This window comes from Leptonychotes weddellii, chromosome 3, assembly GCF_054177405.1.
Source record: "Leptonychotes weddellii isolate Sample4059 chromosome 3, ASM5417740v2, whole genome shotgun sequence".
NCBI lineage: Eukaryota > Metazoa > Chordata > Mammalia > Carnivora > Phocidae > Leptonychotes > Leptonychotes weddellii.
The window spans coordinates 79911482-79939022 of NC_138371.1; the positions used below are offsets into that span (position 1 = coordinate 79911482).

At 35.4% G+C, this 27541-nt stretch overlaps 1 protein-coding gene across 1 annotated transcript in view; it reads left to right on the top strand.

The window, feature by feature from the left end:
* The first annotated feature begins 20968 nt into the window (after positions 1–20968).
* LRP1B (LDL receptor related protein 1B) overlaps positions 20969–27541 on the top strand; it is a 1719891-nt gene continuing 1713318 nt past the window's right edge. The window contains exon 1 of the mRNA XM_081815486.1: positions 20969–21834. Within this exon, the coding sequence (XP_081671612.1) occupies positions 21651–21834 (184 nt within the window). The 5' untranslated portion in view covers positions 20969–21650. The remainder of the gene's footprint in view (positions 21835–27541) is intronic.

A 27541-nucleotide genomic window follows, 5' to 3' on the forward strand; every position in this document is an offset into this window, starting at 1 on the left:
TTACCATATGACCCAGTAATTCCACTCCTATGTAAGTAGTCAAGAGAGTTAAAATAATATGCTTGCCAAAAAAACCCAAAAAAACCTGTTAGGCAATGTTTATAGCAGTATTACACATAATAGTCAAAAAGTAGAAACAATGCAAATGTCCATCAGTTGATGAATGGGTAAACAAAATGTAGTAAATCCATACAGTGAAATATTACTCGGCAATAAGGAGGAGAGGAGCATGGAACATAGATGGACCTTGAAAACCTTATGCTAAGTTAAAGAGACAGTCATAAAAGGTCACATATTGTATAATTCTATTTATACAAAAAGTCCAGAATAGTCAAATCCATAAAAATAGAAAAAAAGATGAATGATTACCAGGGCCTGGTGTCAGAGAAAATGAAGAGTAAGTGCTAATGGATTTGGGATTTATATTTGAAGTGATGAAAGGATCTGAAATTAGATAGTGGTCATAGTTGCACAAACCTATGAAGGTACTACTCTTCACTTCAAAAACATTGAATTGTATTACTTTAAAAAATGAATTTGGTGTTATGTGAGTTATATGTCGATAAAACTGTTATTTTTAAAAAGTATTTCAAAACGCAGGTAAATGGGATCAGGTCAAACTCAGAACACGAAGAAAATAAAGATGTTCAAATATTGTTTTTGGTCTTGACTAAGTTTACCTAACACTTTTTGAAAAAGCCATTATCAGGAAACTAAAACAGTCAACTGATTTTTTGGGTTTCTTTGGATTGGGCTTAATAATTTGTTAGTGAATGTAACCAGTGGTAGAAGATGAGGATGCAAATGTTATTCAAAGGAAAATTTATGACTTACAAATTTTAGGACTTGCCCAGGTATCTTACCCAAAGCCCAGATCGGGCTCCATTGCCAATTAGCATGCTATTAAAAAGATCTCTACATCTCGGTGTCCACATAGTTATAGCTACATGTAAAACACCAATAAGCTATCCTCTATGACAAATATATTCCAAGTTTCTATGGGAACAATTCAAAGATGTATGTGGGTAATTGGAGTACTTTGGGGGAAGATTCATCCCTTTTAAGTATCTGAGGATACTTTCATGAAAGAAACTTTCAGCAAGTGATACAGACAAAATTGACAGACATCCATCATACATATCGATTTGTATTTTATAAATTATACTACTTTTTCAACCCAATTATTTTACTCTACTTTGCTAGAAAATGCAGTCTTAAAATAAGGGCCAATTGACAATGAAAACAAACACTTTGCAAACAATAATCTTGATTTATTTATGAAAATTAGAAGAGTAAAATATTATTTTTATTGGATATATTTAGTGGATGCAAATACCACTGTAAACTTTGAACTCCTTTTAAATTCCACCACCTTTTTGAAGTACAGTGAAGAATTTTAATCTCTCATAGAGAATGTTTTAAAACAAAGAGACAGTAGAACAAAACAACAGATAACCTTAAACTAAACAAGACTTCGATAGAGCTATTTTCTTCATCTCTGTGAAAAACATGAGAGAATTGATACCTCTAAGGAAATGTTTTTTTTGTAAATGTCACTTTTCTTTAGAAATCTTTTAAAATATGCTTATCACCTATTAAAATCCAACTATCAGGTCAACACCTAATTTTTTTTAAGTATTACAAAAAAGATATTTTAATAGTATCAAAAATAACAAAACAGAAGAACAGCCCAACCAGGAATTGTTCCCTGCATACCATTCCATGTTTCTCTTCATTTGTTATCTAAATATCCAATGCAGTCTCAATGGTTATATTTTTAGCACAGACATAAGTATTTTCCACTTTTCATTTACTGAATCATAGGCATGCAATCATGTTGCTATGAAAATTTCACAATGATTAAGGTGCTTATTATTTAATAAAATTAATGTACCATATTTTATTTAACCACCTATTTTCTGCATTTTCATTTTAAAATGTGTTAAATTTTGAATTCTGCTATATTGCATATCTTCCTGTATATAGAATTAAAATTTATTTTCTTAAGATAAACTTCCTCTAAAAGTTATCTGTTATTTTCCTGAAAATAATCAAACACTTTAATGTTTGGGAATGGAGACAGGGAGAGAGAAAGGCAGGTAAATCAGAGTAGTTAAAGAGCTTGAAATGGTTTGAACTCCTGCTCCATTACTTACTAACTGCAGCCCACATGCAGTATACTTGACCTTAGTTTTCTTTTTTTTACTTTATTTTTAAAATGGATATATGCATATCACCTATATTAAAATGTTATTTATGTAAATGCATGTAAAATACTTGGAGTTGGCACATACAGCGTATTCAATGAGCAGGATCTATGATGATGACAACAATGATGGTGATGGTGATAATGACAACAGTAAGAAGGAGGAAGAGGGGGAATTTTAACCTATTTTCTAACTTTGATGATCTTTGGAGCTAGATTTCCACTTTGAGTCTATGAGACAGTGTATTTTAGCAGTTTTGGCTTGAAGTAATACTAAGTTAGAAGTACATGTGTGCTTCAAGGAGAGGGGGTTTCAGCATGAAAAAACATAACTACTCAAGAAGTCAGGGAGATTCAGTGAATTACTTATTGTATCTGCATTTTTCCTGAACCTATATCCCTACTGGTGGTCAGTTTGGTTTGTTTGTAAATTGATGAAGTTTATTTCAATATGTTGATTATCTCTAGCATATAAAATACAATAAACCCTGAACATGGTGTGTGTCAAATGACCTTGTTTGTTCTAGCCTTGGGAACATAGAGAGAAAGTATATCTTACTCCACCCAGCCAGTGGCAGGGTACTGCATCCCTAGAATCTCTTCCTGCATTGACTCAGGCATGTGCCACTCATTAGGCAGATGTCCTTGTCCAGTATTTGTTTTTACCCAGTACACTAGGCCAAAAATATATGGATATAGATAGATAGATAACATTTTGGTGCCCATTGGGCAAAGCTAAACATAATAAGACAAAAGTTGATAGACTAAGATGTAGCTGTCAGCTTAATGTGATTAATTAGAAAGACTTGTCCTGTAAATATATTGTTCAATAGTCAGCACTTACAATGTTTCATCTGGGGTATTGAGAATATCCTCTTTGATACATTTTTAATAACATGATACAATGTGTATGGTACCATTTAAATTGGTACATTGAAAGAACACTGGATGAAAGTCAGGAAATCACCAATATATTTCTGTTTTTGCATCAAATCATCCTACGATCTTGGACCAAACAAAGGATATTTTGCTCTTTCCTTATCTATAGACTAAGTAAATGAGATGAACCATAAGTTTCTTTCTGGCTAGAAGTCAAGAAATATGTTAACAAATAACTCTGGTATATAGTATTATTCCCATTGGCAGATGAAGAAAGTGAGATGAAGAGGATGTGAGTTACTTCTTTAGGTCATATAGTGAGTAAATAATGAACATGGGATTTGAGCTTAGGCATCTTGCTCAGTTTATCTCATACAATGAAAGATCATGCTGGCAATAATGTAGAAGGCCAATTTAAAACAACTGAACTGGAAAAGGGAATAGGTAAAATGTTATTTTAGGATCTAGGTGATCAAAGATGAGTACTTGCAGTAAGGTAGTAGTAGTGGGAGTAAGTGTAAAGGATGTATATACAAATTATATTTATGACAGAGAATTAACAAACCTTGTCATCCATTTGAAACACTGAACGTGTGGTGAAGAATAGGGAGAAATCTAAGATGGTTTCTAGATCTCTGACTTGGGGACTACATAAATGGCATTCTCTGTGATAGGGAATGTAGGAAATATAGGATAAGAGGTCTGAATGATTACTTTAGGAAAAAGATGTAGATAGGAATATAAAATAGATTGATAAATAGATAATAGGAAGATCATTAGATTATATTTAGACTATATGAAAATCTTCAGAAATATGCAATCTCATGGATGTGGAAATGATAATAAACTAGGGGCATAATTAAAGTAAAAAGGGGGGAAAGGGGGCACCTGGGTGGCTCAGTCATTAAGCGTCTGCCTTCTGCTCAGGTCACGATCCCGGGGTCCTGGGATGGAGCCCCGCATCAGGCTCCCTGCTCAGTAAGAAGCCTGCTTCTCCCTCTTCCACTCCCTGCTTGTGTTCCCTCTCTCGCTGTGTCTCTCTCTATCAAATAAATAAATTAAAAAAAAAAGGCGGGGGGAACGTCTGACCACGGCCTTCAAAGAGCACCAGTACATAAATGGTGGAAGAAGGAAGAGAATTGAGGAAGAAAGAAACCATTATTGAAGTAAGAAAATAATGAAGTAGGAGAGCTCTATAGAAGTCAAAGGAGGAAAGAGTTTCAAAGAAGAAAGGGTCAAGAAGAGATTTAATATAATGTGCCATCGGGATTTGAAAACTAGAAGGATGTTGGTGACTTCAATGAGAGCAATTTCAGTGGATTGGTAGGGACATAAGTCAGATTGACAAGAGTTAAGAATTGAATAGAAGGTTGTAAAATCTTGAACGGTTTTGGAAAATCTTATGAACCTATTAGGCTGACACTGCTAGGACAAATGCCCTTATAATGACATCAGAATTCTATGCCAGCTAAAATCACACTGGTGTCATGGCCACTGTCTTTCTTTGAAGCCATACTGATTATTGCCAATATTTTTGAAGGCTTTCTTTGGCCAGAAAATTATATAGGACAGGCTGAAGATCAGATAAGACTGGTTTACTCTGTTGGTCCAGAGATTAATCCATGAGGCCTAACCAAATGGGGGTTTCACTGAAAAATCTATAGCTACGGTAAAATAGAAATTTTATCAGCATAGCCATGACAAGTACCGAATAAGTTATATCAGATTTTGGTGTGAACATATAGCTTTATCAGTGTTACTGAAGACTCCTAGAATTGATTTAGAATAGAGAATGCCTCATTAGCCACTGTCACATCATAATTGCCATATACTCTATTTAAATCTAGTTCTTGTTAGGGATGTCTCAGTGCTGTAATAACCCTGTCAGTCAATCTGCCACACATTCTTACGTGCAGGAAGTTTTCTTGAAAACTTCAAGCTATTATTGAACACTGGTGTTTAGACACTGTCCTCCCTAGCACGTTTTAATGCTTAATAAGAAAGGACATTTTACTTGAATGACTTTTTTCATTGTCTCTTATGTGCATTTGCCAGTGGGTAAGTAATGGGGTTTGTAACGGTAATATGATGTTGGATTGAGCTACTTGGCACAGCATCTGGAAGCTAGCGTCAGTTCTGTTACTAACTAGCTATGTAAACTTGGAAAATTCCTGTAAAGTCTTGGATATTTATATTTCTTCCTTGTAAAATGAGGATCACCAAGTGAAAGTCCCTAGGGACCCTTCCAGTTCTAAAATGATCTGTTGTCTCTAAGTGCCTCCTCTAAGACAGAGACATGGACATTAGGTTTTCCAGAAATACCTTGGGTAATACTTAGTCTGTTACCACTGACCTGATAGCTTAATGCCATTTTCTTGGACTGGACACGTGCAAGAGATGAATGGTAGCTGAGTTACTTCCTTAACAGGTTGTGTATGTGAAACTGGGGAGTATCAACTGTGAGAAAAAAATGCAAAGCTGAACATGTCAAGGGAATGCTGAAGTGTAACTTCAAATAAGGTGGCACAGCTGTGAGCATGCTGGCAAAAAGTAGCAGCAAATAATCTAGCTCACTACACCAAACAAAACAAAAATCCTAGCTTTTTATTTTTATTTTTATTTTTTTTCAAAGATTTTATTTATTCATTTGAGACACAGAGATACAGAGAGAGAGAGAGCATGAGCAGGGAGAGAAGCAGAGGGAGAGGGAGAAGCAGGCTCCCCGCTGAGCAGGGAGCCCAATGCGGGGCTCGATCCCAGGACGCTGGGATCATGACCTGAGCTGAAGGCAGACGCTTAACCATCTGAGCCACCCAGGCGCCCAAAATCCTAGTTTTTTAAACAAAATCCTGGCTTGTTAGGGTTCTTAAAGGTGGAGGCACCTGAACTTCAGGCTCTGTAAACAGTAGCAATCTCAAACCACAAGATAATCTCTACAAGAGTGTAGGTGAGGTAGAGACTGCTCATAATCAGTTTCTAGTGTTGTTTAAAGAACCAGAAATTATTGTCAAGCATCTTCCTCAAATTCTTATTAAAATAGTGATAGCCATCTAGGCTCTCCTACCTGTCCTCATTTATTCTAAAGCATTAATGCAAGATGTGCTGACCAAAATGCTTTGTATGTGCCCAAATTCCCTAAAACACATAATGGTCCAATATCAATCTGGCAGATGTAAGTTCATGTGGAATCTCTTTTGGTACCATCCCATTTGGTACCAATGAGTTTCATGAGGTAATTCTCTTTATAAAGTAATATTTGCTGTCATTTATGTTCTTCTCTCCCACTTACCCCCCAATTCTGCTTATAACACTTTTATTTAAAGAGAGGTACTTGCAGTTGCATTTCTGAATTCTTTATAGTATCCAAATTTCATAATTCTGACAGTGTCCCAAGTTTTTCTCAACTGAGTATTTTGCTGCCCCTTCCTGTTTCCATTTATTTTAGTTTGTATCTTCCTACCCTCATTCAGTGTTCTCTACCAAGGTACATATTAGAATCATCCAGATAGCACCCCACTCTGGAATAGTGTTTTAGAAACCCTGGGGGAACCAGCAGCTGTGGTTTCTGAAAGTTCCCCAATAATCCTGATGTGCAGCCTTGTTTGGAAACCATGACCCATCTAGACCGTTATGAGTATCTTTTGTTTTTAATGTGTGATGGAACTATAGTCTGTTTCTTTGTAGATTTTTATGAGGTCCAATGATCTTTTTATATTTGTGACTAATAGACTCTCTTATTTTGGTGATTTTAGTTTAACAGGTACAGTGGTTTGATGTGTCTAGTGACCTCAGATTCAAGAGCTATTTCTGGCCTAGAATTCAACCATGTGCCAAGAATTTTACTAAGTGTTTTTATTTTTATTATCTCATGTAACTGTACCAATAAACCAAATAGGTATTATTATTCTCAGTTCTCAGATAAGAACACTAAAGGCAAAATTCTAAATTATTTGTCTAAGATCATAGTAATAGATCTATCATTAAAAACCAGATTTCTTGGCTACTACTCCAGTGTTCCCTTTTATCAGTGTTGTTTCCCAGGTAGATTTTAGGGTCAAGACTGAAAGATCGGAGTTCATTATTCCATAAATATTGCTTTGTCTCTTCCACTCAAAAACTTTGTTCTTCCTATAGTAAAATAATTTTATCATTTACTGTCTACTCATACAGTTCTGAAGATCCATCCCCCTTATACTTTATTTTCATTGTAGGCATTCAACTACCTGACAACTCTTCATATCATCTGAAAATTGATTCTGGAAGACTTTATCCAGAGCATGATATTGTTTACCAAATGTGTACTTTACCATTGCTGTTCTGTTTCTAGGGGGAGATAGGCCTCCTTAAAGCCTTGCCTTGGGATGCATGAATGCATGCATTCGTTCATTCACTCATTTGTTCATTCATTCATTCATCCATGCATTCATTTTGCCTTGATAATTTAAAGGCCTTTGAAGAAAAAGTTTAAGGAGGAATTACATGAAATTTCCTATTTTATGTGTATTTATTCTTCCAAATACTGAAGTACATTAATAAGTAACTGTTCCTCATAAAGAAACCTACTTGCTTTGCCTCCAATTATTTGCAGATTCTATTTATTAAATTCCAGAACTAAAAATAAAATTTACCAGTTCTGTCATTTCTAAGTTCTGGGATATTCAAGTTGATAAAACGTCTGCAGTCAGGCAGTCTTTGAACTGAGTAGCTAACTGAAGCTACTATTTAGCCAACAGTTGGAATATTCCTAAGATCTCAATAGTGACTTAGGCAAAAGACATTAGTCTTCCTATCAACTTCTTCACACCTCTTAATGCAATTTTTGAAGAGTGGCCACATATGATCCCAATGATTGTCCAATTTGCTTTCTGCCTCTAATACATTAAAAGGGCTCCTAAACCCAACTTGGGAATCTCTTTGCAAGGCATTCTACAGTCTTTTCTCTTGTGGTTGGTTTTTGTACCTGACTTCATGGGCTTTGTTGATTTTTGTTTTGTTTTGTTTTTTAAAAGTTTTATTTATTTATTTGACAGAGAGAGCACAAGCAGGGGGAGCAGAAAGGGGGACATAGGCTCCCTGTTGAGCAGGGAGCCCAATGCAGGGCTCAATCCCAGGAACCTGGGATCATGACCTGAGCCAAAGGCAGATGCTTAACCGACTGAGCCACCCAGGCGCCGCTGATTTTTGTTTTTTTGACATAGAAAAAAAATCTTGAAATCATTTTTAAATATGTAGCCATTTAAACTAGAGAAGGTGTTGATATTTATGTGAAAATCCTATCAATAGTCAGCAAATTAATTGAGTATTTGTTGCACATTGTATTGAAGCTACCTGTATGCTATATTATATTCTTCTATGTGAAGCCACTTAGGAATTTCTCTTTTGTTTAATTGATCTTTGTTTATTTCTACATCAATAATATACTTTTTAATTTGTATAGCTTTATATTTTCCTGTATTATTTTTTAGTACTGATAACACCCTCCCCCATTCTTGTTAGTAAACACTGTCTTGGCTATTCTTAGGTATTTATTTTTCCAAATTCATATTAAAATCATTTGTTCATATTCCAAATGAAGAAATCACCTTGGAATTTAATTGGAATTCTATAATATTTTAGAGTAATTTGGGGAGAATGACATTTTTATTTACAGACACAGTTTGAGTTTCCATTCATCAAAATCAAAATGATTAGTACCACCCTTCACAAATTAGAGCAAATAACTCTGACTTCAGTTATCTTTCAAATAAAGCCATCAAGTCTTTGTTTCAAATGTTTTAATATTTTCTATTTTGATTATTGTTTTACATGACCTTACATTTTAAACTATACTGAAAGATATATATGGGATAATGTTTAATTTTTCTAAATTTTATCAATTTATTTTACCTTTTTTTTTTATCAATCTGTGCTCTTTCCTTAGAATTCAATCATTTGTGGTATCAGTATTGTTTCCCTTGATTTTTTTAGGTTTATATTTACCTCTTATATTTTTTTTTCATAGATTTTTTTTTTTGAAGGAAAGAACTATAAAAGTCTTAACCATTTTATCCTTGGGTCCTTGCACACTATTCACTTTTGCTACATAGAAGATGTTCAATAGATATTTTTGAAAAAAAATTAAATAATATATTGTTGGATTTAAAAATTCAATTTGAAAGTCAACTTGTTTTAATTAGAGTGTTTAATGAACTCACATTTATTGTGGCAATAAGAACATTTGTTCTTATTTCAATCATCATCTTTAAAAAATACATTTATTTGCCCTCTCTCCTTTGTTTCTTTTACTTGTTGTTAGTAATCAAGTTTTCTTCTGTTTTCTTAGAAATTGGGACATTTATCTCTCTCTATATATAGATACATCTATAGGTATGTATGTATGTATCTATTTATATTTGCTAGTGCAACTTGAAAATAAGTCAACATTTTTAAAATGCCAAAAAGAGGATAGCATCTACCAGCTGCCTACCTTTTTATGGGGTAAGAAATTGGACAAAATTTTTTGGGGCTCCTTGGTGGCTCAGTCAGTTAAGTGTCTGCTTTTGGCTCAGGTCATGATTCCAGGGTCCTGGAGCTCCATGTGAGCCTCATGTCTGACTCCTTGCTCAGAGGAGAGCCTGCTTCTTCCTCTGCTTCTGTCCCTACCCCCCAATTGTGTTCTCTCTCATGCGCTCATTCTCTCGCCCTCGAATAAATTAAAAAAAAGAAATTGGACAAAATTTTTCTTTTTTTTCCTAAAATTTTGCATCAATTTTTTGTTAAAAATTCCTGATATATTATAACCAGAATATTTTCATTATCCTGAAATAATAGATCAAGCATGAATTATTATATTTATGTTACATTTTCTAAACAGAAAGAAACTGCAATCTATTATTGTAAATACCAGATAAATTTTTGAGGTTTAATTGAAATTTGAACTCTCAGTTTTCTTTATAACAGCATTCCCCACCCCCCAATCCATTATACTTATCTTTTTACTTTGTACTTCTAATTTTGTAATTCTTATATTCTGCCTTTCATCTCTGGTTATCTTTTTAAAATGTGTCTGTATCTTGTCTCTCCAAGTAGATCGATCTGCTCCTTTGGGGGCACCAGTGAGTCTTGTAAAACGTGGCTAATGGACAGTGGATCTGGCCAGAACATGTGGCATCGTTAAATAGATTAGCCGTTAAATAGATCAGTCACATTGCAACAGACTACCTGGGAAATGCAAGTGAAGGACCTGGCAGAATGACAGCAGATGTCAGCATAATCCAGTAATTGGTACACTTGGAGGTCCTGGCATTATCTCTAGCCTTCTGAGCTGGACATTAATACTTGAAAAATTTAGGTAATTGGCCCAAATAATTTAGATTGTAGGTGGCATAATTTAGAATCTATAAATTGGGGTAAGCAGCCCTGGGAGATGTGGTACTGTGTCATTGGATTAACTGGTCCAGGATTCTTTAAATTATTATTTAATAGATAAAGGACTACTTTTGTAATCTGGGATGGGAACCTAGAATTTAGGTTGCTTCTGCTGTGGGGATGGAGAAATGAGAGAAATGATCCCAGCAGGTTTATGTAGAAATGTGAATGGCATAGATTCCATAGTAATATAGTTACATCGTGGATGGGTTTATATTTTCCTGGATAGTTCTTGATTTGTTCAAATAATATATTTTCATTGACTTCAGACTGAAGTACAAATTATTTAATATGACTTACAAAATGCCACATTATCTGACAACTGATCTTTTTAGATTCCATAATCATCTCTAACTTTATTATCTAGAAATATATGCCATAACGCATGCTGTTCCCTTTACTTGAATGGTTGTTCCTCAGTTTTCTCCTAGCAAAATATTCAAGTCATCCACCGTGTCCCTCCTTGGTGAAATCTTTTTTGTTCCACAGAGACTGAACTGCATGTTTATCAAAGTCTCCACTGTGCATTATGCACACTTTCATTTAAAACACCTAGTAGGATACTTTTTAATAGTCTCTTCAGACCTGTTTTCTCATTAGACATATAGCTCTGGATAGCAAGGACCATGACTTTCCACTGGAATAATCCTAGCACCAAGCATCGGCGCCTTTCAAATAACAAGCACACAATAAATATACGAGAGCAGAAGGGTAAGAGGCAAGAACGGGAATTATGAACCTCTTTTTATTGCCTACTTGTATCATTGCTTCCTTACCACTGGCTGCATCTGCTTATTCAGATGCAATCCAAATCAAAAAGGTTTTAGCCAGGAGCATGAGTGTGCATGCGTGCCGGTGCACGTGTGTGTGTGTCCTAAACCAAGGACATTAGTAACATTTTTTTTTGGATCTACATTACATAGAATATAAACTTGGTAGTCTATTTTTAAAAGGATCTAATTACAGTTTTATCAACTTAAGTGAGCTACACTGAATACAACAAAGTCTCAGCCTTGATATGTATTTTTTTAACTAGATAAAGGCAGAGTGAATATGACATAGTTGGATGTGGTTAGAATACATGTCCTTTTTTTCCTGTCCACACCTTTCAAACATAGGGTACAGCACAAATAAGAAAAGGCTTATAAAACCCAAGAAATCCTAGGCACCACATCTCTGATACAAACTGGCAGGAATATGTTAAGTATATGCATTCTTTCTTTCTATTCCAGTATTATTCATAGATGTTAATTTAAGGAGTTCAAAGACTCTATTCCCAACCAGATTAACAACTGGACCTGCTCCCACACAAGGGTATCCTATTTTATTTTCTAAAACTTATAGCTAATTAATCATTCTTTTTAAACTTTAAGCAAAAAAAGTACATTCAATAAACACATTTTTAGATGTGTGTTTTGAACTACAGTAATTGGTACTGTATATGCAGACATACAATAGAAAAGCAGGCAAATTAGAACTTTAGAAGTAGGGAAAATTTTTAGTAAAAGCAGAAAAACAACTAAGTGGTTAAAATGATAGTTTGCTTTGGCTTTTTAGATGGGAAAATACAGTGGAGGGGAAATATACCAAAGACTGTTTATTTCAAAGATGCGTATTTTTATTATTTTATTTTTATTTTAAATAAAATTGTACGGAGTAACACTTTTAAATGTTTACATGAGCAAAAATATAAAAAGTATCCTATAGGGGGCACTCAAGTACTATGAACTGAAGAATCTGCTTTTTCTAGTCAGATTTTGTTTAGATGGAAAGGGGTAAACCCTTGGGCACATTTTCATATTACCTTTTATATAAAGAACAAAACTGAGTAAAATAAATGGAAGTACTCTTTGTCATGCTTCTACTATTCCCCAAAGAAAGACAAAGGGATATTAAAAGGTGTGATTAAACAGCATTCTGAACCTTATTATTCTAAAAGCATAAAGGTATGATAGTGTAGACAGCTGAGTTGGTCTGCACTATCAAAATTCTAAACAAGGTTTCTTCTACTTTAGAGTTCAATGCCAGAGATAATTATCATTCTTTTCTGGAGACATTTAGTTGTATAAAACAGTAAAAGCAGAGCCATGTGCCTCATTCTCTCTCGGTTTTAAAGCAGAATAACATGAGAAACTATTTAAATTACTTTTGAAATAATATTCCCAAGGAGGAGTTAGTCTACGACTTGCACAGAGAAGTTATAACAAAAGATGGTGATGTTCTCTTGGGGGGTGGGGTTAAGGGAAAGTGAGAGCAAAACTAAGATCCACTTCTGTAGCCAGTATGCCAGATGCTGTTTCAACTGAACTGCGTTTTGGTAGCTAAGACTTTATTTTAACCAAAACCTAAATGAAAACCTGGGATGCCACCTAACTGAAATGAACTGTATTTTCTTTAAAGTAATGGGGGAAGCTATTTCATTTAGAGGTAAAAAGAAGGTGCTTTTTATTTAATATGGTCAATATCATGGTAAGTTAAAAATTAACCTCTAGATGCTCTCAGTATAGTGACATGAATTCCATTAAGCATGTTAAATACTAATATCCCTGTTGAATTTTCCACTGAAGTGTTTCACAGTGCACCTCGCTCAGAGCACGTGCGTTTTCCTCCTGTTACTTTCACACAAACAAACTTAATGCATGCTTTTGATTTTAAAACAGGCATGTATGAGTGCTAAGCACTTCCCTTAATTAGCTTGTTCACCACTATCACAGTTACAAATAATTAAATCACGTCTAGTATCATTTGTTAAGTCCATAATTTGGGATACCTGTAGGTAGGTATGACTGAGTCCTGCAGCCTATTTGCATTATAAAGCAAGATATTAATCCTGCTTTCCCACGTGATTAAAGCTACCTAAATATAACATTACATGTTGTCAGTAATCCTTACAATGATTTGATAGAATCTCAAGTTCTTCGTGTACTTTGAAAGTGTGAAACTTTAAGTAAGAGAAGACAAACAGTTTGTAACTAAGGTCTCTTGAATTTAATACAGTTATTATGGCCAAGGAGATAGGATTTTCTGGAACCATCTTGAGTACAAATATTCTGTCCTATTGCTCAACAATTATATTAAATCATGTGTTCTAATTTTGGTTTGAAAACTGTGACTACCATAAATCTGAAGTGTGTGGAGGAAGAGAGGACAGAGGGAACCAGCTTCAGAGCTACAAAACCAGACGGGCAGTTGCCTCCATAACATCCTTAAAGCTATATTTTGCTTTTACTTGCAACCTACAGCTTGGATCATGTTTGGTTCTAGAAACTCCGCAGCCAAATTCAGGCATGGTAATTATTTGTCCTTTTTAAAAAATTTTTATTTAATTTTTATTTTTTAAAAGATTTTATTTATTTGAGAAAAAGAGAGCGCAATCATGAGGTGGGGAGGCAGAGGGAGAGGGAGAAGCAGATTCCCCGTTAAGCAGGGAGCCAATGAGGGGCTCCATCCCAGGACCCTGGGATCATGACCTGAGCTGAAGACAGATGCTTAACCAAGTGAGCCACCCAGGAGCCCCAATTCTTTGTCCTTTAACATATTTTATTGTACGTGGAAAACAAAGTATGCTGCCTTTTCTGAGCTATTTTCACAGCAGTTAGATGAACCATCATAGAAATGTCCAAATTGATTAATCTCCTTATTTTGGATAAATAGTGATGAATAGTGAAGACTAATATCAACAGTCCTTTGACTCATCTTGTATAGTCTCTGAATGTAGGTCAATTTCTGGAGATATATATACACATATATATATAATTTATAGATACTATGCTTTTTCCAAATATATATGCTATGTTTATATATATGTGTGTGTGTATATTTTTTTTCAAATAGTTGTAATATAGTTTTCAGGCAAAGCCCAGTAAAGAGCATAAAAACTATTTCTTGTCATTTGCATTCACTTTCTTTTGGCAAGAAAAGACAGGAGGTTAAATTGGAATAAATCAGGATTGATATCCACCTAAAAGTATAAAGTTGATGCTTCTTTTAGAAATACATGTATTTAATCACAAGGAAAGGCTAAATAACCAAAAATATTCTTGGTCATCCTATGTCTAAACATCACTATTAATTCTCTTCTATGTTTTCTATTGTGTACTTGTGAATAATGTCTTAGCACTCTTTTTTGTTGTTATTGTTGCATAGTATGGTTTGCAGAACGATGTGAGTGTTACCCTTTGGTAAATTTTATTTACAATGCAGAATGTAGCAATGGGACATCATAAAAGCATTTAATGGTCTTTCAACTATAATTTAACTTTGCCAGTATTCATGCATAAAATCACACATTTTCACAAATCTTGATAAAAATATATAGGTCTAAATGTCACTATTTTTCTTCCCACAAAGAGAGGCTTGACACAAAACTAGGGCATTCTGTTCTGGACTAGAGTGCTCCTTTTTGCATTTGAGTTTTTATTGTGATTAAATATATAATTTTTGTAATAGAAAAACACTTTTAGAGGGCAAGAGACATTCCTTATGTGAGAGAAATAAATTTTTCTACTTAGAACAAATAAATAATGTTTTGGAAAAGTTAGTTTTATGGGTATTCTTTAAAGCAAATTAAAAAAAATAGGTAAAAACTTAATACTAAGTGTATTCTACTTACCACATACCTATTTAGTACTTACTCTATGACAGGTACCATGCCCAACTGGAGCTGTTGACAGCCTCCGAAGAGCCATTCCTAGTGGGAATTAAGCAAGGTACACTAAGAAGAAAGGTTTATTTTTCTGTTCTTTCTTCCTCTTTCATTGTTTTGCTTCTCTTTATTGTTTGTTTTTATTTTTAAATTTACTGTATAAGGAATAAAACAGGAATAGCTTTCTGACAAAGGAATAGAAAACAATAGATACTCTTCTTATAATACTCAACAAAACAAAGCAAAACAATCTCCCCCTAACGTGAAAACCAAACAGGTGAGCAAGCAAGCAAACAAAAAACCCAATAAACTTGGCCAAAGATACAGTAGGTCCAAAGTACTTTTTACATTTTAACAGCAATTCATTTTATTAAAGTAGACATAAGGTGCAATTAATATAATCATCTAATTCTGGTATCCCATCTTCTCAGTTCTCTGTCAATTGCCTGTACCTAATCTCTGTTCTTGTCATTGCATTATCCTGTTTACTTCAGATATAGAAATGTGTTCCATGGAAGAAGGACCAGAGAACAGCAGATATAGGAAAAATTAAACAATGCCAAGGGAAGAAGTAAAAAGTCATTAGTCAGCAGTAAGACAAATTATTCTAAGGGAAAGCCCTTGCAAAATGATTATATTGTTAGGGGGTTAGAAATTGTGAAATGTGAAGACTATATATAAAGTAAACAAGAAAAACATCATTTGGATATAAAGTAGGAAATTATTCAATATAAAGTGGATTAAATGCTTAAAAGGGTCCCAACTAATACATATAATAAAAATAAACAAATGAATAAAAGTTGAACCAGACTTTCTCCAGTCCTCTTTCTGTCCTCTGATCCTATGTGAATTCACAACACACAACAGAATTCACAAGCTTTGATTAATCGATGTTATCACTGATAACATTTCTAAATGTTTTGAATTCTGAGCATTTCTGAATTTGCTACTGAGTTCTAGATCAAAGGAGATAGGATGTGCTGATTGACTAAACGCTGGTAACACTCAAGATACTTGAATATATGTTTTGTGATTTCTTACTCGGAGTCTAATTCAGCAGAAGTGTCAGGTTTTTCTACAAAAGTTTATTCATAATGGTATTTATTCAGAAAGATGTAACCCTGATTTCATTGGGTGATCTCAGCAGTGACCTTTACGTGTCATACCTGCGGTTCATGGCAGCATGGTTCCCACAAGATCCTGGAAAGTCAGTCCATTAGCGGAGGAATGGTGTTTGATTTGGATTGTAAGTTCTGCTAGTGCAAGGACCATGTCTATTTTCTATATAGTTATTTGCACAGTGCTGAGTGGAGTGGCTGTTACATTATCTGTAGCTATTAAGGGAATGAACTAATCCAAACTGCCTGGGCCACTGCTCCTCTGAGCTAGGAAAAATCTAGAGGAATATCAACAAAGCTCACTACATAATATAGGAAAGAGGAAACTATTCAAGGGCTGTTTTTGATATTAATAACATGTGTGACCTCAGAGTAGTCACCTTTCCTATCTTTAACTTTTCTTATCTGTAAAATATAGCAAATTCGAAGAAATGATTTGAGTGTTCCTTCCAGTTCCAACAATCTAGGAGTTTCTAATTAAGGAGCAGCAAAATGACTGAAAGGACAGAGATCAATATTTGCAGGTCAAAAAAGACCTCAAGGCTCATTCAAGCAAAGTGCACCCTGACAATGGACCACTGACAGCCAACCCCCAGCATGAAACACTAATTCTATTTTTGGCAGCTGGAGATGGGGATGTGGAGGTCAAAAGTATGTCAGGTCAAAAAGCACTGACATCATCAACCCTTTGTAACCAGCAACTAACCTGAAACTCATAGGTATTTCCACACAATTAGAGTGAAAAGGGTTTGATGAATTTTGGCCTTTCTGTATTCCCTTCCTCCACACGTATATGGATTGCATTATTTCTGATTGTGCTTTCTAAAAACATATCCAAAAAACAACATAGGATTTGTCTCTTGAGTCTGTATTATTATTATGGAAGTCAACTGTTGCCTGATCAAAGTTGTCTATGTCAGCAAAATCTCCTTCCCTTTCCTTCCTATTGTCAAAAGTTTGTCAAACAAGAGTCAGAAAACGTGTAAAACAAATCAATATTAAGAGCTTTTATTATTTATCCTTTGAAACTTCTAATTGACTATTAGTTGTGCTTTTCACTGCAATATGTATTTTTTAATGTGTTTATAGATAATGACAGTAAAGATAAGTTGAGGCTTATGCAAAGAGAAAAACTTAATTTGCCTGGAAATTTTTTACTTTCCAGGTTTAATTGGGTACTTGCATCACACTTCATTTTCTTCTCAGTTGTACATACTTCCTAATACTTGTCAAGTGGCAGGAATTAAAGTTGCACCCAAACCTGCTTTATCTCAACGGAATCCCCATGTCTCAGTTGAAACAGCATGCTGTCAAACAGGTATAGCACACTTTCGAAGGAAAGCAGTCAAAAATGTGCATTGAAATGCTGTAGTTTGAGAAATAAAATGAATCTAAAGTTCTTTTTTCTTAGTGGCTTTGTCCAGAGTAACTCTGTTTCAGTTTTAAGCACTAATAATGTTTCTTTAACAGTTCTCAGTATACCCCCATCCCCCCCTGCCTTCCTTTTCCTTCTCATCCTGTGTCTGCAGCTGCCTGGCAACTTTTCTGTGTGGAAAGGCAGGGTAAGCTCTCTAGCAGCCCTTGGAATGATAGCTACAGAAAATCCTAGCAACCTGGCTCTCAGGCCAACTCTCCTTTACACACATCCCTTCACGAGACAGACTGTCGGGCTTGGTTTGTTCAGACATACACCCTCCCCCTAACATGACTTTCAGGTGTGTAGTGCATGACTTGTTATTATCTATGGTAAAAAACAAAAAACAAACAAAAAAAACAACCCAACAGCTCAAAGAAAATAATCAAGTTAGCAGAAACGGAATCTGATGTTTGATCACATGTATCACATGTTTGATCACAATGGCTCTAATTGGGAAGTATAAGATTACCGCTGACTGATATTTAATATTCGTGTGTTGTTTTAGACCAGAAAGTAAGAATGATTGGTTCTACTTTGTTTAATTTATCTCAATGAAAGATTTAATAACATTCTATATTTGATGAATTAATTTATTTAACTTGTCAGTGTTAATAACTCTGATTAGAATGAAGAAATTATAATGGGCCATAGAAACAAACAGAATTTGAACAGTAACTCTTGCTATTCTCTCTTCACTAATAATATACTTTATTAATTTTCTTTTTCACTAAAGTATATATGATGGGGAATAAAAGCATTCCATAGAAAATTATATTTATGTTTCCCTTTTATATATAGTCCATTATAATTTGATAGTCATTCGAAACCTGGAAAAAATATTTAATTTTAAAACTCTAATTTGGTCTATATCTTTATCAACCTCATTAGATTCTCATAAAAACTATCTGTTTTGGTGAGTTGGTCATTTTCAGTGAAGAACTACAACATGCAAGTGATTTGATGTGAGACAATTTTATCCAATTTTATTTTGACACTGGCCTTATTTTAGTTTTAGACCATGTATCTGTTATAAATGATAACTATGTATCTATTAATTTTAATATTGAATATGTTTATTATGTATTATTATGGCTTTGTGATATGAAACTATTCCTTATTATAATTTTTGTCTTAAAATATCTGCTTGACATGCATCTAAATGCATGTGTTATGTCCACTTGACCACTGAAACATACCTAAGCATCCATTCTTCTACCCAATTACTGTGAAGAGTTTTTATACCATTTAGGTCTTTGTTAGTAACATCTACTCACATTCCTAAAATAGGTCCCAAATTTTATTTTATAGATAGAATTGAGAATAATTCATAGTTGATGTTTTTAAATATAAGTCATCACCTTTCATTTTTACGCTATGCTATGCTAGCGTATTGTATGCTAACCCATTACTTCCACAATTTTACACCACAATCTTGAGTCATGTGTCATTCACATATGGCCATTTGATTGGTGATCACTAAAAAGGAATTTTGTTTTTGCTGTATTATTCTTATAACAATGTGTGGACAATACATCCTTGATTTTCTTCTATTCAGGGCAGTTAAAAAGTAAAGCAGATGATGTAGAAGAGATCATACGGTTGTTACTCTGCCTAATTTACTTAGTAGTTTTATTATTAGGAGGCACTACATATTTAGAATGTAGCAAATTTAGAATATACATTAGAATACAAAATCTTCTGGGTATTCACTGCTCTGATTATCTTTCGTAACTTTTCCCTTTTAAGAGTTGACAGTGGAATTCAGAGCTGCTTCATATATTGCAGAAGTGAATGAGTCACTGATTTTCCGTTATAGAACTTGAGTACATGGTAAGTCTTTGGTTGTTCTGTTCCTGGCTACTTTCTCTACTACTTTGCAATTTTGAGATGGGAGGTAATTGGTGGTAATAGTATAGAAGAAGCAGAATCTGGATGTCCTTAGCCTGGTTTGTGGGCACTCCTCATTTTACTGCCAAGACTTAAGTGGATATAGGTTTCCTAATAGCGGACCTCCTAGTTGACTGAATGGGATCATGTCAGAAAGACACCTACTTACTTCATACCAATGAAAGAATAAATATTTCAGAGAATGCAGAGGTCTGTGGACACTTGAGAAAGAAATATTTGTAATATGAGTATCATTCTAAATTTACCCTTCCTGCCCTACTATAGCCCCATATTCTTTGAACTCTACCACTCAGTCCGAAGTTTGTGAATTTTTAGTATGAAGTAAAATAGGAAAAATACCTTTTTATATTTCCTCTATGGTACATTTTTTGTAAAACAGTAAAAATGACTAGGTGAAATAACACACATAACAACTTTAGAAGAAAAGAAAAGAAAAGAAAGAAAAGAAAACATACACTTTTAAAGGTGGAAGGAGTCATCTTTTTAGACACTAAATGGTTTGATATACAAGGGAACATCAAATTTAAAATTTACAATATGGCAAAAATGACATAAAGGACATATTTTATAATCACAGTGTAAGTACAGAATGGCAAATTTCGCATATTCTTGGCAATTTCCCTTAGAGTCACCTTTGTGTTCTTTGATCCAGTCTAATTTTAATAGCTTCTAAGGAACATCCAAATATGTTTCTCGATAATTCTGCTCTCATAAACAGCTAGCTCATAGTGCTGGCATTCATCTGAATTGTTTAAACCAGTAAATGGCACAGAGTGTTTAAGGTATCTTTCCTTTGCTTTTCATTCATCCTGTTCCTTAGTTTTATTCTTTTCTTATAGTTTCCCTTACATCCATTTCAAGCTTCAAAATATCAAATATGAAACATTTTTCAACCTTAGTTCTTAGGCAAGAGTTATGGATAAGGAAAAAATAAGCCATCAACTACTAAGATTTCTGAGTTTTAACTCTTTACCCATTTCTGAATGGCTAACTAAAATTTTAGGTTTTTGACTGATCATATTTAAAAACTCAAGTGGTCATACAAACAACTTTTTTTTTTTTTTTTTTTAATTCCACTGATTCATGTTCATGCCTCAGATGGTTTGGGAAAGTTTTTAAACTATAACTGTACTATGTGGAAAAATAAAAACAAAACAAGGCAAAAACAGTAAAAAAAAAATCCTCAACACATGTTTAAAATGGTTCGAGGAACCCTTTTAAAGAGAGAAATCCGCTGCAAAACACACTACCAATCCCTTGCTCTATGATTCCCTGCCTAGGGACATCTTTGCATTCACTTTCCCTTCTTATGCAAGGGGTAATGACTTTGGGGATTGTTTTGGGTTTTGTTTCTGCTGAGTCACTATATTTTGCATCTTTGTCCCCAGGTGCTACTCAACATAAAAGTTAAAAGAGCAATTCAGAAAGCTTCGCATTTGTGTGTTGAGCAGAGGAAACCATTTCCCTAATAGAAGCTCAGTTACTTAGCTTGTCCTTCCTTGCCGGGAAGGAAGCTTCCAGGGAGGGAAGGTATCAAAGCTGCTTTGCCGAGAGAAGCATCCCAGCGCTGTAGCTGATAATTCCGAGCTGGCTCTTAAATGCGGAGCTTCCTAGGCGCCTGGCTGGCTCAGCCCAATGCAGAAGTCTCCTCCTTCTCTAAAGACCCAAATCCCTACAGAACCAGCTTTCGAGTTACTTTCCCTTCAAGGAGACGGAAATAATTGTGATTTGTGGTGCTCTCAGTTCGCGGTGGTATTTTCCTGTTGTGTTAAATGCCTCTTACTAAGTAATAGATGTGATTTATGTGGACGACGAAGGGGTGTGTGGTGGATTCGGTGATTAATCAGTGAATTCCCATCCGCTGGCATCTCTCACTGCCCCTCTTTGCGTGATGTAAGATCAGACGTACTCTGCATTGAAAAGTCAAGACACACGAGCGGCTCGCTGGCGCTCACACACTCTCTCTCTCCCACACGCACGCATCCGTACACCTTCCACATCCTGCTCCAGGCAGGAGAAGGCAGACTGGCTGGGCTCATTGAGCTGAAGAATTTCCAGTGACATTTGTAAATGACGCTGCTCGATTCGGGGCTCCGAGCCGCCGCCGCCGCCGCCGGGCCGAGGGCGCCGCGGAGCAGTCTCCAGCGCAGGCTTCTTTACCGAACGACCACAATGTCCGAGTTTCTCCTCGCCTTACTCACTCTCTCGGGATTATTGCCTATCGCCAAGGTGCTGACCGTGGGAGCCGACAGAGGTAAGGAAATAACTCCATCCTGGCTTCCCCTTTCTTCCTCGGCTTTCCTGCTGGGCGATGCCTGTAGATAAGTGAGTGTGAAACTTAAGTCCTTGTGGCCCCGCTCCCCGGGACTGGTTGGCCACAGTGCTCTGGCCTCGCGGGGGTGAGAGGTGCGGTGGGCGATTTCTGAACCAGGTGCCAGAGTCCTCGGCTTCCTCCCACCCCCAGCTTTTTTCTTTGGCCATTTACCGGTCCTGATTTTGTCCCCCACTGGGACCGTTTGGACTTGACTGCGCGCTTCTGCCCGCGCAACCCAAGCGCTGCAGATGTTGGGATCAGAATTCGCTTTTCCAAGACTTCCCTCGGCGCTTACTCTTCATAGCTTTGAGCTTTTGCAGGCTCAGGCTTCTCCGCGTTGTGTGTGCTCCCTTAACTTAGCTCTTGGTTAACTTCCCTACTTGCTGCACCCAGGGTGTGTGGAGGGGGGAAAGCGCCGACTCAGGCCCCTTTCGATTCTATAGTCCCTTCCTGAGGCAGACTCAAGCAAGATTCCTGTCATCAGCCAAGAGGCTTAGGCTTTCAAGGCGCTTCTGGGCTCAGGCACCTGCTTGAACTTGACTTTCTTTGATTCTGAAGGTCTGTGGCACAGCTCATGGTACCAGACGATGTTTACCCACCACTGGCGTTTTGCCGTTGTTTGTTTGTTTCCAAATAGCTGATGAATGGTAGAAGTTTAAATGGGAATGTGTATGGGGAGCAGAGTAGAGAGGAGGTGGGAATGATAATAAACCTAGATTGTGTAAACTTTTGATCTGGAAACCCAGGAATCCCTGTGCAAGTTTGACAATCTTTGACAACAGTTGCACGGATGAAAAAAAGGCAGGGGTGGGGGGGAAGGTAGATGAATATTTGGGCCCTTGGCATTGGAATGGTTAACTCCCTAGAGTAAAATCAGGAGTATCATAGATCTAGGTTTCATATATATATATATATATATATATATATATATATATATATGATATTTTGGTTTGTTGCTGTTGTCAATGATATTTAATTAGAAAAAAAAAAGAAATAACAAAGATAGAAAGGATCCTGAATCCCGATGTCAAGTAAATAGGGAAAATGTTGCACTGGGAGATTTAGTGACTGTGTTCATATGAAGCGAATTATGAATTGACTAAAAATTATTGCTTCATTATAGGAAAGAACAGGAGAATGAATTGTAGTGTTTCTATCCAACCTGCTGTTGGCAACCAGATTATGGTCTTTATAATGTGCTCACACATTTCCTTTACCAGTGGTGAGACTAATATTAGTTCCTTTAGAAAATTTGACATTAACTGAGTGATAATCTTTTAAACGTATCATTGCCACCTAACCACATAGCTTCTAAACTTGTCTTAACTTGCCTTGAAGTTGGTGTGGAATAGTTGAAAACTATACTGATAAAATGGGAGCACATAGCTCTAACTTGAAATGATGATGTCTTTGATCTGGAACAATCAGCTCTCAACCTTCCTTAGGAAGAATCTTTGAAGTTGGACCAGAGCAGATGAACAGAATGAAGCTTTTCAGCCCTGTGAGCTAGCAGAATATAATGGCATTGCAGACTCCTGCTCTTGGGCTTTTTCTGATTGAGTCCCCAATCTCTGCAAATTTGACCTCATCTAGAGCTAAGTCCTCAGTGATTTTGGATGTGTTTATGAGGGAGGGAGTTGTTACCGCAATGACTAGAATGGATACCTGAAGAGAATTGTATAGATCATAAAAAGTTAAACATGAAGACCCCGATTTTCTCCTGAGATAGAAAACTAAGTATCTTAAAAGATAAAAATTTGGTGCAAATTTAATTGTTCCATGAGGACAGGGACAGCTAAGATATAAACAGGGCATATGGAAAAGGATTGTTACTTTTTCCTAGAACTGAAATAGTGTCATATATCACCATGTCAGCATAAAAAGTACTATTATAAGACAGCACAAGTAAAAATAGTTGTAGACCAACACTTGGCCACTATCATATATATTTAACACAACTTTCCTAACTGTTAGAAAGGAGCTAAAATTGTCACAGCTATCTGTCAGAAGTAAAAAGGGTGGGTCCCACTTGGAAAAAGGGGGAAAAAAGAGAAAATCTTCTTTAAAGTTAAAAAAGAAAGTGCTGCTGCATTATGACAAACTTTCCTCAGTGAAGTGCTGAAACAGACAATATGGGAATATAAACTCAAGAAAGAGGTTAATGAGATGTAGCTTTCTGCACAGGCTTATGTCAGTTGCCCTTGAAGAATAAAACAGGCATGTGAATTACACAGGTGTGTTTTGTAGTGCAGGAGACAGCTTCATGCCAGAAAATGAAAAATCACTTTCAGGTTCTCCAAATATATATTGGGTAATGGGTGACTTCTTAAACTGTGTGAACTAGATAGAAATGGTTGTATTACCTTCTACTTGTGTTGCTCCTTGTTTTGTAAGTTTATGAGTATAAACTCAAACATTTTTTTTTTTAAAAAACAAGAGTACTTTAAGGTATTTGCTTGTGTTTGATCTACACACATCCACTTGTCCTTCTAATTCCACATTGTTTATTTTCTTGGTTTATATTGATTTTGATACAGAGTTAAGCTAATGTACATGTCAGTTCTTATTAGATTTCATCACATCTAAAGAAGGAAACATCTTTGTAACTCTTAACAGCAAAATGTGAAGGATAGATCATATTCACTTAGGATCAACCGATATGTCATATAACAATGTCGTATCATAGTATTGCTTGATAGGGATTAAGACTTAAAAGGAAGTGTATTTTAAATTGTCAAATTTTCTGAAAATAAAGGGGATTGAGAAATCTAAAACTAGTCTTTTTTAAATTCCTGAGTCTGATAAGATGGGGAAACATATTTTCAAACAATTAAAGTTCATGCTGTTATAATCATTTAAATGTATATGTCTATAGAGCCATCTAAAAATGGCAATCATGTGTATGTCAAAATTTTAATCTTCCTTCCCTTAAAGAAGAATGAACTGCGATCCATATTTCTTTGTATTCCACAAATATACAAGTTTTGTTTTGAAGAAGTCTCTGTAATCTTTGAGATTTCTTCTTCTTTCTCTCTTTTCTCAAGCTTAAATTGAAACTGGTAGGAATGGAAGGAGACAATGGGAAAACAAAGAACAATTTCAATATGTTAAAACAAGAGAAAGAATGTGAATTGCAGTGAACAGAGTAAGTGAGGGAAAGAAAAATGGGGAAAAAGCCAAATGATAAATTTAGGAAAAGACTAAATCCAAATTAGTATTTCCTAAAGAAGAGATTAAAGTATCTTTAGACAAAATAATAATTTTTAAAATAATTATTTTCTTCTCATTTCATAATAAATATCGTATGAAAATGTTTGCAGTATAAAAAATAATTTAAAGAAACTTCCATCAATGTGAGGTTAGATATAATCAAACCTCTAAGAATGGGGAGATACATGCAAATTTGCAGAAAACTCAAATGTTAAGAATGCGAGAATTATTAAGATGGAAGTGATTTTTTTTTTTTTTAACTGGAAGTGAAGGAAGTCTATCTTCTTAGAGTGGGGGATGAGTGATATGGTGAATATATTCTTTTTTTTTTTTTTTTTTTTTAAGATTTTATTTATTTGCGAGAGGGAGAATGAGAGACAGAGAGCATGAGAGGGAGGAGGGTCAGAGAGAGAGGCAGACTCCCTGCCGAGCAGGGAGCCCGATGCGGGACTCGATCCCGGGACTCCAGGATCATGACCTGAGCCGAAGGCAGTCGCTTAACCAACTGAGCCACCCAGGCGCCCATGGTGAATATATTCTTAAGTATGATATGACACTTTCTAAATACTACTTGTCATTTATGGTGGAGACGTGCAGAAATTTTTAGTTTGCAAGTGTATTGGATCCAGGACATTGATTTCTTACTATTTGCCTTGTCATTTTCTTTTCAGAGCCTTGCGTATACCATAAAGATAGGCTCCATTTAAAGTTACCTGGATTGAATATGATTTGGTCTTCTACAATAATCGCAATGGTCGAGGGGTCTCTGTATCTTCCTTCCATTCTATATATTACTATGATCAATTTGTTTTCATGATTCTACTATTAATTTTTACATCTTACATGAAGTGTGCACTCCCCTTTCTTCAATTCCTTCCTAGTAATAGGGATTTTGTATAGTAAAAAGTACCAACCAGATGTATTGAAAGATTTCTCTATCTTCTGTAGCTGTCTGTCAAAACAATTCTTGTACAGAGGAAATACTTGTCTTCATTTTAGATAGGTGCATTCAAAGAAAGTAGAATTAATGCTAAAAGTTAAACATGATTGTACCAACATGATGTTATTAAACTAATTTAGCAGTGAGTGCAACCCACTTACTATATACATAATATAGATCATATTAAATAATATATATTTAAAATCTTCTTTAAGATTATATATACATATCTTATTTAAAATGGCTGCCTTGGCACAAACATCCTTTAAAAACACTACTCTAGCTTAAAAATTAGAGAGAGAATTTTTATATGAAACTTTCATTTTTCCAAATTCCAGAAAATATATGTCTGTCTTTGTGATATTGCCTCCTTGAAAAACAAAAATATGAAATTGAAAAACTTTAACAATTATTTTTCAACTCCCAAGACCCAACATGCAATATTCTAATGATGAATTTCCAATGTAACAAATATTTTGTTGTAACAAAATATGACAGTGGAGGATATAAATGTTAAAATGAATTTGCTTTTGAAATACCTGTAATTACGATGCCCTCCATGCTTATAATTTGAAACAATGCTTTTAGCAGCTGGAATGCTAAACAAAACTAAAGTGAAAGGTTGAGTACTCTTATAATGAGTTAACCAGAATACATACTGGACCAAACTTCTATCAGGAAATAGTCATGTTTACTCTAGGCAGTTCAAAAACTACCTAGAAGAAGAAATCAGAGTCCCCATATTTAATCTAAGAATAATGACAAAAACCACCTGATGCACAGAGAGTGCAAATAACAAGGTGTTCTTGTTTGTTTTTTTTTGGTGGGGAATGGAGGACAAAACTAATCAAACAGAAAAGTACTGGGATACCTTTGAATCCTTTTTTTTTTTAATTTCCATGTGGATTGTTATTCTCCAAATATAACCTATATAAAAACCCATTAACTAGATGCATAGGGATGAATTGCCACATACCAATCACAAATCTAAGGGTCTACAGGCCTTGGGGGACATTTTCCAGTTGTTTTAGTTAGGACGGAGATCTTTAGAGCTTGTTAGTTCCTTGGGGGGAAAAATGTTCTATTATTTAAATATTAAACTATGAACATATCTCTAAAAATTAGAGTTTTAAAAAATTACTTTTGGACTAATCCACGTGTGGCAATGAGTGTATCTACCTCACGTGCTTTTTTTTTTTAAAGATTTTATTTATTTATTTATTTGAGAGAGAGAGAGAAACAGCATGAGAGGGGAGAGGGTCAGAGGGAGAAGCAAGCTCCCCGCTGAGCCGGGAGCCTGATGTGGGACTCGATCCCAGAACTCCGGGACCATGACCCGAGCGGAAGGCAATTGCCTAACGAACTGAGCCACCCAGGCGCCCCTCACGTGCTTTTGAAAAGTATTGTGCTTGCCATAATATTTAATCACTGTTCTCACTATTTTGTGCTCTCTCATTTTAATAAAATGTCAACCTCTCCAAGTACATCTGAACCCTC